Consider the following 18,188-nt stretch of genomic DNA (forward strand, 5'->3'; position numbering starts at 1 on the left):
TGCAAGCTCCCACTTACTGCTTGACTCACATGACTTAGCCTCTTTATAAGTAAGAGATTCACCCTCATCTGTCAACATTACACGATCCAAAGAGGGATTAAATCTCTGCGGTTGCCTTCTCAAACGAGTTGACCTGCGTACCCAATGATCTACAATCTCAGGCAATGGTTCTACATCATAAGGCAACTCATTTTCAGCTCTATCATGCTGCTGAAAATCATTTTCAGCCAATTCAGGTGGCTGTCCATCCTCATTAGGAGCATCAAAATCATGTCCTACCTCTTCTGGCTCAAGGTTAACCGGTTGATTATCAATTTCAGCTTGCCGTAATGCATCATGAGGCTCTTTTTCAACATCAATGGGTGGCACGGAAGGCTGAAATCTGACTGTTTTCTTGTCAGCATCATATTTTGTAGCATTCTTAAGCAATTTTGCCTCATTGAACACTACATCTCGGTTGCGTATTACCTTTCTAAACTGTGGTAACCACACTCTATAGCCCATTTCACCTTCTTCCTCATAACCTAGGAAGACTTCTTTAATGGACTTCATATCAAGCTTTGTTCTCAAGTCATTGCGTACATGAACAAAAGCTTCGCAGCCAAATGCTCTCAAATGATCATAAGAGGCAGGTTTGCCAGACCAAACTCCTCTGGAATGTCATTTTTCAGCGTACTATTAGAAGAGCGATTGCAAATATGAACTGCAATTTTCAATGCCTCCTGCCAAAACTCTTGGTAAAGATTAACGGTGGACAACATGCAACGCACTGTCTCGCATAAAGTATGATTATACCTCTCAACCACACCATTAGAAGACGGATTATAAGGGGCTGTCAACTCCCTTTTAATCCCATTTTCATCACAAAAACATTGAAATTCAACAGATACATACTCTCCTCCATTATCAAATCTCAGACATTTAAGCTTAGTACTCTTTTGCGTAGTGACAAAAGCATGAAACTTCTTAAAAGCATTAAAAGTCTCACTCTTACTTTTCAACAAATACACCCATCCTTTCCTAATACAGTCATCAATAAATATAACAAAATACAATGCACCACCAAGAGACTTAACAGTCATAGTGCATACACCGGAGTGAATAAGATCAAGAGGATTAGCTTTGCCAGAGACACGAGAGTAATAAAAAGATTTCTTTTGCTTTCCATAAAGACAATCGTTACAAAAATCCAAGTTTTTTCCTTTTACATCGACCCTCTTCAGAGAGGAAAGCACATCAATACCCTTTTGGCTCATATGGCCAAGTCTCTTATGCCACAATTCCGTGTGTGAAGCAACTTCAGCAACAGCAAGAACGTTGCCAGGCAAAGCTTTGCATCGAAGATAGTACAAAGTACCTCTTTTAGACCCTTTTGCAACAAGCATAGAGAGCCCTTAAGCAACTTCCATGAACCCCCAGCAAAGATGGTAATATAACCATGTGCATCTAACTGGCCAACAGATACCAAACTTTTCTTAATGCCTGGTACAAACCTTACATCATTCAACACAAGCTCTTGACCATTGTTAAGAGCCAAACGCATGGTACCCATTCCCTCAATATTGCAAGCAAAATTATCACCAAGGTAAACCTTGCCATAATTGCCTGCAGCACATTTAGCAAAACACTCGAAAGATGGAGTCACATTGAATGAAGCACCAGAATCCACTATCCAAGACTGGGATAATCCATCATTAGCACTAAGTAATGCATCAATGACATCTTTCTTCGAGATAAGCATGTCTTCTGCATTAGTTATCACCAAATCTGAGGGGCATGCACCGCAACCAAAATTTCATCAACGTCTGACAACTCCTCAATGACCACACATAGAGGATACATTTGCATCCTCAACATCCCTGGAGGAATCACCTGCTGATTTTCCCCTTTTTTCTCATCTTTCTTCTTCTTTTCTTGCGTTTCCTTCTTCCTTTCCTGCTCTTTCTTGAAATACCTGCAATCGGGTTTCTTGTGACCCTTTCTGCCACATTGATAACAAGTGACATCCTTATCTTTTGTCTTGCTCTTACTTCTATTTTGAGTCATGTTGCCCGCATCACGCTTTTGATTTCTATCTTTTGCATTGTAAGAAGAATTGTCACCTTTCCCACTAGACTTGCATCTAATCTCTCCATTAAGAATAGACCCTCTCACACCGTCATACGTGAGGATGGGACTGTCGCTCAAGGAGACAACCAAAGTTTCCCAAGTATCTGGCAATGTCATGAGCAAAAAAATAGCTTTCAGCTTATCATCGAATTGTTGAAGCCCACTGTCCTGCAGCTGACTCAACACACCTGTAAAAGCACTCAAATGCTCAAAAGCTGACTTCGAGTCATCAAGCTGCATATTCACCAACTTTTGCATCAAATGCACTTGGTTCACAGGCATCGTGTTCTCATAATTGGACTTTAGCTTTTGCCATATTGCATAAGCAGAGTCCAAACGCTTGATGTCCGTCAAAATGTCATCATTCATAGCCATTTTGATGTAGGTCATAGCCTTCTTATTCAACCAGGCCCACTCTTTATCAGACAAACCTTGCAGCTTACTCTCTTCCAATGCATCTTCACAATACTTTAAGAAAAGGATACCTTGCATGCGTTCTTGCCAGAGGTCGAAGCCTTGACCATCGAACCGTTCGATTTCCATCAAACTTTTAATGTTAGATGCGGAAGAGGAAGAAGCCATTTTGATTCAACCACAAGTGTGTATACAAGAGAGATGCAGTAGGCTGAAAATTTCAGCAAATAGGAGCAACCACAACACTTTGCATGAAACTGTCCAAATCTGAAATTTCAGCTGAAAAGTGCAATTTCAAGCACCTGTACTCAGCTTTTCACTCAATTTGTCGCGACAAACATCAATACATGTGATCCCACAGCTTTGGTACACCTCTTTTGACCTGTTATAACCTGTAAATCACCTGTTTTGACCTAAAAACAGTATTTTTTGGGCTGTTTTGGTGACCTTTTCGACTCTGAAAGTAAGGGGCTTCGCTATGGAAGCGAAATTGATCGCGGGAGAGCAATTTTAACTCGCTGTCCAGCAGACTGCGCAGCGCTGTTTAGAAACCCTAGGACTCTGATACCAGTTGAAAACGCAAAGCAATAGATACCAGTAGGTGCCTCTCGCGATGTAGTGCAGGATTGGTGCAAGAAGCAGGAGGCAGAGTGCAGCAGAGAGGAAGTGCTAGGAATCGAAGCAGGGAAAGAGAGAGAGCTCACGTTTTTGGGGAAAACTCAATAAGTGAGTTTTGGGTTTTCCCACTTTTATTACAAGTGACTTTAAAAAAATGTGTCGAGGTTCCATGTGAACTTAGACAAAGTATAAAAATGTACAAAACGGGGTTATTTAAGCCTTTAACCCAACACAGTGTTGTTGGTATTGAAGAAAGACGGATCTTGGAGAATGTGCATCGATTATAGAGCTCTCAATAAAATCACCATCAAGAACAGATCTCCGATTCCTAGGATCGATGATATACTCGACAGTATTACAGGGATCCTCATATTTTACGAGGATTGATTTGAAGAGTGGATATCATCATATTCGAATCGCGCCGGGGGACGTCTACAAGAAAGCCTTTCGGACGACTTTTGGCTTATTTGAGTTTTGGTGATGCCTTTTGGCCTAACCAATGCCCCTGCGACATTAAACGGGACGATGGACAGAATTTTTTGAGAGTACAGGCTATTTGTTGGCACTTTCTTTGACGATATCATTGTTTTCTCCAAGGATGAGACAGTACATAGAGATTATTTGCTTCAAGTCTTTCAGGCATTACGAGATCACAAGTTAGTGATTAATGCGAAGAAAAGTGAATTGTTCCTACCAGAGATACACTTTTTGGGACACATTGTCTCAACAGCGGGAGTGTAGATGGATCCGGCCAACATAGAGACTATCCGTGATTGGCCGGATTTGAAGAATGTCCATAAAGTTAGAAGCTTCTTGGGATTGTGTTCGTACTACAAGGCGGTTTATTCGAAAGTTTGCACAGGTTGCTTCCCCTTTGCATATCTTGACACAGAAAGGAGTCCCTTTCTCGTGCGGACCCACAGAGGTGACTGCCTTTCAGACTTTGAAAGAGAAATTGACTACGGGACCAGATTTGACTTTGCCAGACTTGCAGAAGTCATTTGAAGTATATTATGATGCTTCTGGTCGTAGTCTGGGTGCGGTCTTAATGCAAGAAGACCATGTCATTGTTTACAAGAGCCGATTGTTCTCAAGGCCGGAATTGACAGCATAGATTTATGAGAAAGATCTTTTGGCAGTTACCCATGCTCTTACCCAGTGGCGGTACTACCTACTCGGACAGGACTTTATTGTCCTTACAGACCATCAGAGTTTACGCTACTTCTTGTCACAGAAGCAGCTATCGGAAAGGCAGATGCGGTGGGAGAACATCTTGTCACAGTTTCACTTCCAGATTCTCCATATCCAGGGACAGAAGAATTTGGTGGTAGATGCTTTGTCTCGGAAGCCATTGGTTCTGGCTATTTCCACCATTCACCATAGAAGCTTCGAGGATATGGTCGATCAGTATGCCACAGATACAGATTTTGCAAACGTTTTCACACGGATACGGGATAGGGAGACAGTTGCGGGATATTCCATTCGTGATGGCCACTTGATGAGGAAAACCATGTTGTGCGTTACACAGCCGTTGAGGGAAAAGGTTATGACTGAATGCCACTGTCCGCCTTTTACAGGTCACCACGGCATTGCTACCACCATGAAAGGGGTTGAGAGATATTTCTTTTGGCCGAGACTCAAGAAGGATGTGGACGAGTTTGTGCGCAGGTGCTTGGTATGCCAAAAGGTCAAGTTTGACAGGCATAAAGCACAGGGATTGTTACAGCCTTTGCCCATACCCACCTGACCCTGGGAAAGTATTGCAATGGATTTCATTTTCAATCTCCCGAGAACACAGAGTGGTCACAATGGTATCTGGACTGTTATTGACAGATTTGGCAAGCAAGCTCATTTCATTGCAGTAAAGAAAACAGTCAAGCCGGATCACTTAAGGAGATTGTTTGTGGCCCAGATTTTCAGATTACATGGCATGCCCGAGACGATGATCTCCGACAGGGACCCCAAATTTATGAGTTTGTTTTGGAAGGCAATTTGGGAGAACATTGGCACGCGGTTGCAGTTCTCGTCATCTTTCCACCCACAGACTGACAAGCAATCTGAGATTGCCAATTCAGTAGTTTTAGATTTATTGAAGTCTTATATCTTGGATCAGAAGACTCAATGGGAAAAGTATCTACCTTTGGTGGAATTTGCCTACAACAACATGATACACTCTTCGACAGGGAAGGCACCAAGATAAGACTGTGAAGGTTCCACCCTTCTTAAGCACGAAAGATAGATTTTTGAAGCTGATGAGTACACGCGCGACTTAGACACGGCTTTTGCCAAGGTGCACGAGGCTTTGCAGAAATCTCAGGAAGGACGGAAAAAGGCAGCGGATCGCCATCGTCGCGATTTGAAACTGAAGGAGGATGATTGGGTGCTCTTACGTTTTGAGAAGGCACGCCTGAGAAAGAAAAAGGGAAAGGAGAGGCTTTTTCCAAAGCTTAGTATGCGATACTACGGGCCTTTCCAGATCTCCGAAAAGATCAATGATGTCTCCTTCCGACTAAAACTGTGTGACACTTGGAGGATTCACAATGCACATGTGAGTCTCTTGAAACCTTTTAAAGGTGATGTGTCCGAAGATAGGGAGCCTGATGAGCAATCCGAAGTGGAGGAAAACGAGGAGATCCTTGTTCCTGAACAGATTTTGGCACATAAGGATAGAAAGAATAAGGGTAAAGTCAAAAGGCGGTTCTTGGTTAAATTCAAGAACTATCCTGCATTGGATGCGAAGTGGATGGAGGAGGAGCACCTAGCAGATACTCCTCAGATTGTGAAACTTTACCTTGAAGCTTTTGGTTTAGCATAGTCTATTCCAAATGGAACCGAGAATTCAGCTTGGCCGTAGATCTGGTGCAGTGAGTTTGCACAAGAGGGGAGTTACTCCGCTCCTTTGTCAACAGATGCCTCGATTTTAGAATACTAGAGTCACTAATGTCTCTTTGAGCTTCAGGGATACTGAGAGCTGACAGTATTCTGTTGTATGACTTTATGAAATGGAATTCCAGAATATGAAACTGATTTGTCTTGAGGGGTTAGTCAATTGGGCATCTATAGGTCTTGAGTGGATCTAGATGCGATTGCTAACTGCATTGCCGATAAATCATGGTCTGAGATCCGAATGAATGTTGAATGTGATTGGTCATGTGATGTCCTGTGATGTCATGTGATGTCCTATGAAGTCCTGTGATGTGATTGTCGATTGGCACATGTGCTAGATGTGTGTTCCTAGTGCGTCGGTACTAACAATCAGTGTCTGCTAAGGCAGTTTATGGCTTCTGTCTGTTTTGCAGTTGTAATAAAGGGGGATTAAAATGCTGTCAAGAGGGGGGTATGTCACAACCCGGTGACGTGGCATGGTGGCATGGACAGTCCGGCTGAAGAGCTAACATGGATGTTGCCCTGAAAACTGCTGACGTGGCACTGCCGTAAGGACAGTCCATCAAAGCCACGCGGAATCCGGGAGGCTGACATGGCAACAGCGTACGGAAAGCACTGCACAGCAGTTTGTGTTTAGCTCTAGGAAAAGTTTAGCGCTTGAAAAAGCTTATGCTTGGAAAAAAAAGCTTACGCAAACTTTGAAAGATGCTTTATTGAACGCAAGAGATAGAGAGAGTTAGAGCTTTAATTTTATTAAAAGCTTGCTTTATTGCCAAAGAATGGCTTCAGAGATAAAAAAGATGGAATTTGCTTTATTTTACTAAGCTTTTGAGTTTACCAGCTTTTGGGCTCTACTTTTGGCATCCCTTGTAACCTTTAAATACGTCGGCAGGGCCTCACAACTCAAAGCATCTGGACGCAGAGTCTGAGTGTGAGCGCCTCCCCGCACTCTTGTACTTTGAACACAGATTAATACAAAAAGAAATACCGAAAGGGGCACCAGTCTTTGGGGCCAATATCTCTAGGCACGGAACTCCGACGGGCCAGTGTCGAATCAATTTGGAACTGTGAACTGTTTTGAAATGGTTATTTGTGTTGTCGCGGTAGATTCTCAACTTGGAGTGTCCAAGTTTGTTACAGAGCTCGCTAATACATAGTGGCCTTTCGGTAGCATATGCAGCTTGTGACCATGCTTTGGAGAGTCAGCGTCACTATCGATGGGATTGCCCCATGGCACAACAGGTTTGGCTTCGAGTCCTTCGGCTGATGGTAGCTCTTTCCATAGCACAACAATACACTTGGGGGGGGGGGGGCAGCTACTTGGTCCACCCTCACGGACCCTACACTACAGTTTGAGCTATCTTCCACCAACAGGATGATAGTGATCCACGGGGGTCATCCTACACTCCAGCCTGCTACAAAGCTTACCCCCCAGGAGTGATGCAATGAGAGAGAAAGTGTTGGCTTGACACTCTGGTTCATTTGGCGGGCCCGTTGCTTCCGCATCTTTGAGACTCGTCCCACCGGCGGAGATTGTCCGTGACTTTTGGCTAGAGTTGATCCATACTCTCAGGGGACGTTTGAGAGACTTCAGGGCAACTCGGACAGCATGTGGGAGCGCAAAGAGGCGTTCCTTTGACTCTTGCGCTCTGGGCCTTTCTTCACCATGGTCCGGGTGAGCCCAGATGGCACTACCATGCACCTGTGTGGCTCTAACCTCCTCCCATCTCTTGATTTAGCCCTCATTGTACATATGTATTTTTGTTGGGAGAGTCTCCCCTATTGTAGAAGGTGGACTAGAACCAGTAGACTAGGCAAGGCGAGAGACTAAACCAGCTAGTTTCTTGACCATGTGCGCTTAGCGGAGTGAGACTTCAGTTGAGGTCCCACCAAGCGTGCCGAAAATGAGAGCACCTATAGCAGAAAAGTACGTCATGCTCTCTAATGTTGATGCTCCTCAGTGGAATGTGCAAGAAACCTCACTCCAAACATAGAAAAGAGCATAGTAGAACAACACGGAACAAGCAAGACAAATCATCAAATGACACAACGGTAGACTCCAAACACAATAGAGCTCAACTAACTCATGAACCAATACAGACACTCGTTGGCCGCACACTCAGCTCTAAGCCTAGGACTCATGAATACAATGGGGGTGTCAAGGCTCGGGCTCTACGGGGAGAGTGCAGATGTGTAAGTGCTAGATTTAACACAAGACTCGAGACTAGACTCATAGAACGTCTATAATGCATATAATGCCCCGACGACTAAAACCAACTAAGCATATACACAACCAAAAAGTGCAGCCAAAGGCTTATAAAATATCCCTGGCAGTCCAGATACGTCTATCTCTGACCTGTGGTGCCGGTGAACTGGCCATTGTGTCCACTAGACCGCCGCTCCTTGTGTCTGCCACGTGTCACTACCCGAACGAGAGCCCTGCTACAAGAAACGGAGTGCATGATGGTGTGCAACCTTTGGGACCATGCTAAGGTTTGCAGTGTGGAATTGTAACGGATCACCCCGATTGGATGTAGGTGCTTTTGAGGAGATTTTTAGAGGACAAGATATTGTTCTATATTCAAAAACTTATGTAAGACAAGGAACTCGCCTGCAATCGCAAGGTAAAGACAAGAATCGGTGGCAAGGAAAGATGGTCCACGGAAAGCGAGTAGAGTGACTAGAGAAGTTGGCTACAAGAAGGAGTTACATCCTATATACAACCACATTAGGGAAAATTTGGACTCACAAAGGGGCCTTATAAGGAGTTTGACTTCCTCTCTCATGTCCAAAACGGGCGTGCGATAAAAATTTTGCAAATCAACTCTAAACTTGGCGGAGATTTGACAGTTAGAATCTACTCTTCAAGCTCTTTCTATTGATATATAGCACGCCACCAGATTCCTTATATTTTGAAAGATTCTATTTTTGATTCTCTAGATTTTAAACGGAGTTGTCACATCAAGAATCTCATGGCGTGCTATATATCAATAGAAAGAGCTTGAAGAGTAAATTCTAACTGTCAAATCTCCGCCAAGTTTCGAGTTGATTTGCAAAAAATTTACAGCACGCCCCTTTTGGACATGAGAGAGGAAGTCAAACTCCTTAAAAGGCCCCTTTGTGAGACCAAAATTTCCTAATGGTAATGAGGGAGTAGATAGCAAGGAGGGATAAGCATGCTCCCTATATGTACATCAGAGTTGAGACAAAGGATTGCCATCCTCTCTACATTGCCAATGCTACTTTGCACCTTCTACCTCTGAATATGCTAGCTAAAATGGACAATCACTTTATATGATCATGGTTGATGATATTATCGAGTACTCGAGAGTGCACATAATATGTTGATTGGAGACTTCACTGCAATAACAGCTTTCCTCAGGTTGCCCTTTTAGGATTTTGATACATCAGCAGCGGATTTTTGTGGAGCATGACCATGCAAATCTTGGCATCAAGAGAGTTTCCGATAATTAAAGTAGATGCACAAAGTATGGTAACTACCTCCTAGAGATGGGACCTTTGCATGAGCTAGCCATACTCAACGGCATAACCAAATGGCCATCATCAGGAGGATTTACATGTTAACCATCCTGGCATAGTACCAACACAAAGGAAAATAAACTCGCCCCGCTTGCTCTATACCACATACCCAAGAGCAATCCCAACAGGAGGACGGGCTAGATTCAGGAAAGGATTCTCTATGCTTGATCATATACTTGCACTTCGAGCTAACATTGAGGAGGGTCAAGCACAAGGACGGCATATCTGTTGCTGCTTCATGAATTTCCACAAAGCTTTTGAAGTTTTGATACAGTACTTAAGAGCAAGATTGATGCATAGATTGTATGATTTGGGTGTTCCGAGTGATATTAAATGGGGTATCTTGGCACTTTACAAGGCGGTGACATTGGACAAGTAGTGTGCATGCACCACAGGCGATATCAGAGATCGTTCACTCCACCGTTGGAGTGAAGCAAGGATGTATGCTCTCTCTCTCACACTTTTCGGTTTGTATTTTGATGAAATATTAGACTATATTGACACAAAGGGTGAATCAAAATCATGATAAAGGTGCAGGGATATCAGACACTTGGAGACCTTCATTGCTTTATCCAAACAATATTTCTCTCACTGTTGACACCCTTGAGGGGCTACGCAGACAGATAGATGCATTACAAAGATATGCACAAAATAGAGATTTGTCTATGAGCCTTGGCAACACCGAGGTGATGATTTTTAACATCACAGCACAATAGGTGAGAGCATCCGCACCAATGCTTGCTTCTGGTCAGGAAGTGGTCGAGTATGTTGAATCTTACGCATATTTGGGAGCCGTTTTTACAAGACCCCGTTCCTCTATAACGGAGGTAGCAGCTTCGAGACCTACACAAGGATATGCAACCCTTGCACGGTTGGAAAGGATGTGCTCACTCAAGTTTCAAGAGTCCCGCACTAAGCTATGATTGTACTATACATTGGTGACATGCACATTACTGTATGGGGTACACATTTGGCGATTTAGTCTAGACCATGGTGGTCGGTTTGGTCGAATGTATGATGAAGGCAGAGGTATGGAGAGATCACTAGGCACTACAATCTCTATGACAATACGATGTAAGGTAGCAATGCCACATGAGATTTTCAAAGCGTAATTGAGATCATTTGGTTGTGGGTGAGACACTTTCTAAATCAGTATCTTACATACATGGCTTGTGGGAGCTTCAAAGTGATGGGTGTGCTCGATTGGCCCTCAACTCATCTCAGCAGCTAGCCATGGGGGTAGACTATAGATCACGGATGTCAACCTGGTTTGAGTAACATGCCTTTACAATTGAAAGGATTGCCACCCTTTCACTACTCCTTGGACACACCATCACCAAGATCATTACCAAACATGATCTCAAGAAGATTGATACAAAGGGGACATGGATGACTCCCCCCTCAGTAATTAAGGTAGAAAAAGGTTTTGTACACAAAAAAAAATATTCGCAGTGGTAAGGATTGATTTATTTTACATCATGGATCCATGAATTCACACATCGCACAGGCTTCGATGTATGATAGGAGAGCTTTGGACTCCTCCCATCAATTGCAGACGGAGACAAGTAGATACTCTCCAGTATCCGCAAAGCAGTGGTGTCACAAACTGCTGACGTGTCAAGCCACTAAAGAACGGAGCCAACATGCACATCCCGACCGAGGGGCCTAGACCCTAAGTGAAGAAGCAACAGAAGAAGAACAAGCATCAGAAGAAGTTTTACAAACTTGCAAAGTCTTGCCGAGAGGCCTATTTTTTAAAGAGGTTCCCACCAACTTATGGGACCCCGTCCAATGGGTCTCAGGGGACCTAAAGAGATAAAATAAAGCGGGACCACACACACACACACACACACTCTCTTCAACTCCCTTGCAAAATCAACTAATGACATGGCATCCTATACGGACTGCCCGGAAATTCCGCTGACATGCTGACGTGGCAGGACCATACAGACAATTCTATGTTTTAGGCGCTGAAGTGGCAGCAGTGTACGGATTTCCCTTGATTTGCGCTGGCTACTTTTGGGGAGGCCAGATGCATTTAGAACTTGAAGCTTTTTGTGTGACTGCTTATCATGGTCAATGGCCATTAAATATGAGCCAAGGGCTCATTCTTTGGCACACTTCAGTGTGAAGGTGCTGAAGATGGATACCAACGATGTACTAAGTTCAAGCAATATAAAGAAATACCGAAAGGGGCCCCAAGGTTTGGGCCAGTGCTCTCTTGGGGTGGAACTCCGCCACTCCCCGTCTCGTGTGTCGTGCACTCTCTATCTCTTTCAGTTCAGTTGTTATTTCAAGTGCTTAAAAAGTTGTTCAGTCTGTTCGTTTCCATTGGCACGTGGTGCCCGTCCCCATGACAAGTGGATATGCCAGCTATGCGACATAGAACAAGAGACAAAGGAGCAGTACATATGTTGGTGCCCATTATTATGTTGTCTCTTCACATATTTTTGTCAAGGGCGAAGGATTTCATTGACGAGAGATGCCTTGGCCTATTTTCGTTGAAGCTACGCCGGCACGAACATGCTTTATTATACGGAGTTCTAAGCGGAGGACCCATTCAGAGACAGATCACAGATTTCCATCGAAGCAGGAGCTCTCAGCAGGACCTCAAGACACTTTAGTTTTCAGCTCATGGGTTTCTCCACAAATGAGCTATAAAGATAAGTAGAATTCGATGCCCCCATACCTCTCGCAGATCACGTCACCAGAATATTTACTATAGCCACATCCAAGCGAATATTGAGAGGCATAGAGCAGCTCCTATGAGGTTCTTTACGGAGGTGGAGATTGATGCCATGATGCATCCACCCATGGGAGAGTTCATGTGATGATACTTACAGGAGCAGCTCATTGAGGAGATGAGGCTTTGGCACATAAGCCACCAGCTGGCTCTACTGGTTTACTCATATTTTCGCATTCTAGCATCTGTACCTTAGTCTTTCGTATTTTCTATAGTGGACAATTGGATCATATGACGATAACGTAATTTTGTGGTCTCATGAGTCTTGCAGACCTAAATAAGCATTTCAAATGATTTCATTTCATCATTCCCTTTCCGGATCTCTCTTACGAATGCTCGTCTGAGTGTGCTTTGAGAGAAAAATTGAAGTATGAAAGTTAATTCAAGACTTGCAGATTTCAATAATTCGCTCTTTCTGTCCAACCACTAACGGAAGTGCAGATACAATGGGAGAGCAAACGCGAGAATGCCTAAATGGATCCGTGCTCGACGCTGCCAGGCCTGGTGATAGAGGAATCCAAGTGACCCCATGGGTTGACAAAATATAGTAGATGAGTGGTCAGGTTAGGAAGGCAAACACAATCCCACTGCCAGGAAAGCTGAAATAGGCAGGCACCAGCGAAAGGCAAAAAATGGACTGTGGACAAAGAGAGGGCCGATAAAGTGGCTGACAAGCTTAGGGGGTGAGCCACCAAGCCTGCACACACTATTAGTCAAAGTGAGGGGTGGCCAACCCCCAACCAAAGGCAGTGCATGTTATGAAAGGAGGGCAAAAAGCAGCAGAGAAGATGTTGAATGTCTGCACTTGATACTACACAAATGGTCAGGGGAACCCAAGCATTGGACTGTACCCCTAGCAGGAATGTCAAGGGTAGTATTAAGCATGATGGCTTTGTGTTTTTAGAAGCAGCTTCTATACCTAAATAAAGGTTGATAGTTGACTATAGCTTTACACTTTATGAAAAGCCAAACTGTAAAAGAGTGCATCTCACCTTGCCAACTATGATTTAGAGTGAAAACAAAGCTTAAATGTCAACCGGCCCCTCCTCAAACCCTACTGCAATCTCTAATTGTTCTCTCAAGCTTGGACGCACCTTTTCAAGATTTGTGCAGCTTCAAAAACTATGGCTTACATACAAAGTAACAACTACACAATCAAGCACAACCTAAATCAAATTTTTTTATTGAAAAAAAGAGCATACAGAAGTATCACCTCCAAAACTCCCTTTCCTGAGTCAACAACATCTATCATTCGTGATCGCACCTGAAGAATTTCCCAAAACACGTTACAACCTATTTTTATAATCATAATTTCACATGCGAAAGCAGTACACAAATACACAAATAAGCAGAATAAATACATGCAGAATGTAATGACACAATTCATTGCCTAAATTTATATCAACATACAAAACTTCCCATACTACAAACAAGTTGAAAAGGTCGTAAACATTGTTAGTGTCATTGTTCATGTACACATTTGCACATAGAAGCTCAAGCTGGTCTCGGGAAGCCTACACAAATCTGCTAAAAGCTCTCTCTCTCCACCTCTTGAGATGCAGCAAAACCGTCTAATCCAGAGCTAGTAACCAAAATGATATCAAGTATCGGTTGTAAGAACCCTTCTGTAGCAGTTCATAAAAGCCATGGGACTAGAAAGCCCATATGCTGTGCCTCCACAATCATCCCAACATCTCTTTATGTTGCACCCCAAGATAGGAAGCACATCCTCTACACAGCAAAAATCTAAGAGAGGTGGGAGCCTGGGAGAAATCCACTCGTCGTCCACTACAAAAGTCAAGGAAAGGTACATGGTTACCTGGAACAGGAAATGGGGACGAGACAGGCAAGGCCATCAAAGATGGAAAGGGCTTTTTATAGGTATTTTGTGTATAAAACGTTAGAACTCCATGAAGAAACGGCAGAACAGACACGAGAAACGAGGGACTTTGGAAATGGAGTTTCCAATCCAATAGGATCCGAAACGGAGTTTCCTGGTAACTATGGGAAGGTACCATAATTAAGATCTCTCTGGCCAGACCAACTTATCCAAGGCATCGCTAATCTAACTCTCATACGAGTGTGAGACTTACCCAAAATCTATAAAATTGCTGACCAAGAAAGGTCAGGCCCCATCCTACAGGAAGCTGTAAAATGAGAATATCAACAGAAAGGCCATGCCTCAAGCATGCATCAGGAAATCTCCACCGATCGCGAGCATGGAAATGGGCTGGCAACCTCAAGGACAATGGAACATCTGATGATGAAGCAAAGCCTGCTGAATAATCAAGCTCCTTAGCTAAACGAAGAGACTCAATATCCTGATGTCTCCGTTAGTACCTATTGTGAGAGGCACCTGTAACTACATCTCCAAAGAATCAACCGACTGTTGAACTCGCCTCTCCTACGCACCTCAGGCTGATCCCAAAACGCATGACTTTTGATCCTCGTGCTATACTTGTTTGTCCAACTGCTAGGCATCACTCTCTCGATCCTCGCCTGGTAACCTCACATCAAAAGGTCTTATCTAGGAGCGAGTCTCATCAATCCTCTCTCTCACTACTCGTCTGTAAACAAAAACAGTTCTCCGCTGACGTGGCTGCCTGCATGTGTCTATCTTTGTTGATTACTCTGTTGCTGTTGACTTTGAACCCTCTAATCACTATCATGTTGTTGTGCAGGATCATGCTGCTCGGCAAAAACTCAGCAGGGTCTGTTGCGGCCGAGAGGGTCGTCCCCTCCTACGACCACACTGTCTATGTTATTGCCCTTAAAGAGAGTCTCACCGAATTACCCATCACAACACCCAAGGCACTGGTTTGGTCTGCCCATAACCACAATCCTCTACAAGTATAGTACCCCTTTCCACTTAAAACTAATAGTATCTGTAGCGGGAATGATGTGTCGTGCTCTTTATAGTGGGTGCTCCTCAGTGCAATATGCAAGAAACCTCACTCCAGCAGAAAGAAAACATCACGCTGAAATGGAACGACGACTCAAAGCACAACCATAGAACCATACAGACTCTGGCTGGCAGCACACTCAGCTCCAAGCCTAGACTCAAGGGTACAATGGAGGTGCTGAGGCTCCAATGTGCAGGGACGGTGCAGACGTGCTGTGCATGAACTCCAGACTCCAGACTCAAGACGCTCGAGAATACAAAGTAGATGATGATGATAGTGTCCGACAATTGGAACAACCAACCACACATATGTATATCCTAAAGAGCCACCAACGGCTAGCAAAATATCCCAATGCAGCTAAGCCTATCTCCCAACTGCGGTGGTGGTGATCTGGCCACGGTGTCCACTAGACCACCATATGTCTCACTTGCCACGTGTCACTGCCTAGGCCCGAGTCCGTCCAGTGTGAACTCTTGACCAACTGTAACTAACTGCCCGTCCTATGCCAGTGACACTGTAGCCCTGCTACAGGTTGCCCGCCACAAGACCACTCGCCGTCCCGATGAGAAAGAACACTGAAACTAGAGAGAACACTGAAACTAGCAGGAAAATGCAGCCCAACCAGACTGAAGAAACTGATGTGTAGAGAAAATATTTAAGTTCCGAGGGAAAGGTACAATGATGAAACGTAGGTATTTGCAAGAGATTATGAAGAAGCACCGGCAGCCCTGCCACAGTGAGATGGGCTGTACAGAAAGCAGAAACCGAAGAAGACCCAAGCCTGAACAAAATTCCAAAAGGTCACCAAGCTAGTGTAAGGCAGCCAAATGGCGAGGAGTTGGCTACCACAAATGGTCTTCAGACCGGAGTTAGTTCCCAAAATATGCTAAAAAAACAAGGGCGTGGACACAAGAGAAATATTCAAAATATGCCAAAAAGGTCAATAGTGGGCTAGGGGGTGGGTGGAGGGGAGGGGTGAAGAGGTGGGTAGGGGCCAGGTGCAGAGGGGGTGGGAAGGGGTAAGACGAGAGGGGGTGGGTAGGGGCGAGGGGAGGGGTGAGTAGGGGCAAGGATGGGTGGTCAGGGGTGAGGAAAGAGGGGAGGGGGTGGGTAGGGGCGAGGGGGGGTGGGGAGGGGCACGAGGGGGAGGGGGAGGGGGAGGGTAGGGGCGAGGAGAGAGGGAAGGGGGTGGGTACCGGCGAGGGGAGGGGTGGGTAGGGGCGAGGGAAGGGGGATCGAGAGGGGGAGGGTGGGGGGGGGGTGACCGGCAAGGAGAGGAGGGCATAGTTACCCGGAACGGAACGGGAGGGTCCGGAACGGGACGGGAACAGGGAGGAGGAGGGGGCCCCGGAACGGTTGACTAAAGTAAGGCTTGAATTACCTCCATTCAGCTTAGTCCCAAATCAACTCCTAAACAACCCCAAATCTCTCACCAAACCTGCCCTCAAACTGCCCCAAATACGTCCCCCCAAACAGCCCCAAATCTGCCCCCAAATGCCTACTTTTGCCCGTTCCGCCCCACGTTCCGCCTTGTTCCCCCCTTTCCGGATCACCATTCTAGTTACACCCTATTCCGGGACGGTGTTCCGTTCCGGACTCCATTTCGGGAATGAGACTCGTCCGGAACGCCGTTTCATAACATTTGGGCTGTGTTCCGCCCATTCCCTATTACACTGGAGGAGGGTAGGAGCGAGGGGGGGGGGAGGGGGGAGGGGGATGGGGCGAGGGGTAGAGGATAGGGGGTGGGTAGGGACCAGAGTGGGTGAGTAGGGGCGAGAGAAGTAGGGGGTGGGGTGGGTAGGCACAAGGGGTGGGTAGCGTTGAGAGGGGGTGGGTAGGGGACTTCACCAATTGAGATGAGCTTGACTTGGTCGGATAGCCAGACACGGAGAAGGTTGAGGATTGGACGAACTCGTGCAGAGGAGATTTCTGTCCTCCTCTATGGTTAATAGGCTCATCTGACATCAAGCCCATAGGCTAGTACTGTAGCAGCATCTGAATCAGCAGCCTCGATGACCTCTACACATGTTCCCTGGTTAGGCGGCACACTAGGAATGATATCGAAAGATGAGTTCTTCTCAAGCAAAGATAGAGTAGGACCCCGTAACAAGGCATAGGCTTGGTAGCTTCCAGCTGTTGGGTTCAAGCCCTTGTCGGTCAGCCCGTGAGAACAAGACTCAAGGCATGCAGCTATAGACCATCAGATTAGTTGAGTTTGCATGAGGAAAAAGGTATGGTTAATATCACCTTGACAAAGCTATGTAAGGACTTTTTGTTAATAGAATTAAAATGTAGTAGCGTTGTTTATCCAAGCTGTGTCGAGACTCTCTCTCTCTCTCTTTTTCTCGCTTCTGCAGCTGCTCATCATCTCGCCATGGCCCTCAGGCGGCATCCCCCATAGCCCAAGGTTACAACAACTGGTATCAGAGCCTACCGGCCCTCGGCTTTTGACTCCATCTCGCGGGTACGGCCGCTTACAGAGAGAGAAGGCCGTCTCTCGAGCTGCAACGAAACTGAGCAAAAGCAGCATCAATATGGTCGCCCCGGCCCTGTGGTGAAACTTCGACACCTAAGCGACCCCTGGTTTGGTGGTTTTAGCCTGCTGCAAAGCATCTTCTTCATCTCGGCGTCGTCTGCAGAGCAAGAAAACAATTTGCTGTGTATTTTTTGCTTTGACTTTCACACAAGGCTTATTATTTTTGAGCCTCGCCGCCCATTATCTGTGGCCTTACTTGAGGGTCTTCACACCCCCCACCAATAAAACCTTAAAACGCTCTCATTTCGGTGGTGCCTTAGGATTGGAGGTCAACATTCCTTTCTTCATGAGGATGTGCATCGGTGTCTACATCCCGGTATATGCACGCAAGAAGCTTCGGTGCATCGAATTGTCAGACTGCGACATGTATGCTTTGTGTGAGCCTTACCCAATGCATTTTGGTGCTATATATCTTTCTCAAATCAAGCCGCTAATCTAT

At 45.2% G+C, this 18,188-nt stretch overlaps 1 protein-coding gene across 1 annotated transcript in view; it reads right to left on the reverse strand.

Annotated features, from left to right (window-relative positions):
* Positions 1-18,188, reverse strand: part of LOC147459722 (tRNA ligase 1-like) — a 265,347-nt gene that overhangs the window by 206,093 nt on the left and 41,066 nt on the right. The window contains exon 3 of the mRNA XM_086510947.1: positions 13,524-13,574. Coding sequence (XP_086367073.1) covers positions 13,524-13,574 — 51 coding nt within the window. The remainder of the gene's footprint in view (positions 1-13,523; positions 13,575-18,188) is intronic.

The sequence above is a fragment of the Adiantum capillus-veneris genome, chromosome 4 (assembly GCF_014529385.1).
Source record: "Adiantum capillus-veneris isolate H3 chromosome 4, ASM1452938v2, whole genome shotgun sequence".
NCBI classification, from domain to species: Eukaryota; Viridiplantae; Streptophyta; class Polypodiopsida; order Polypodiales; family Pteridaceae; genus Adiantum; species Adiantum capillus-veneris.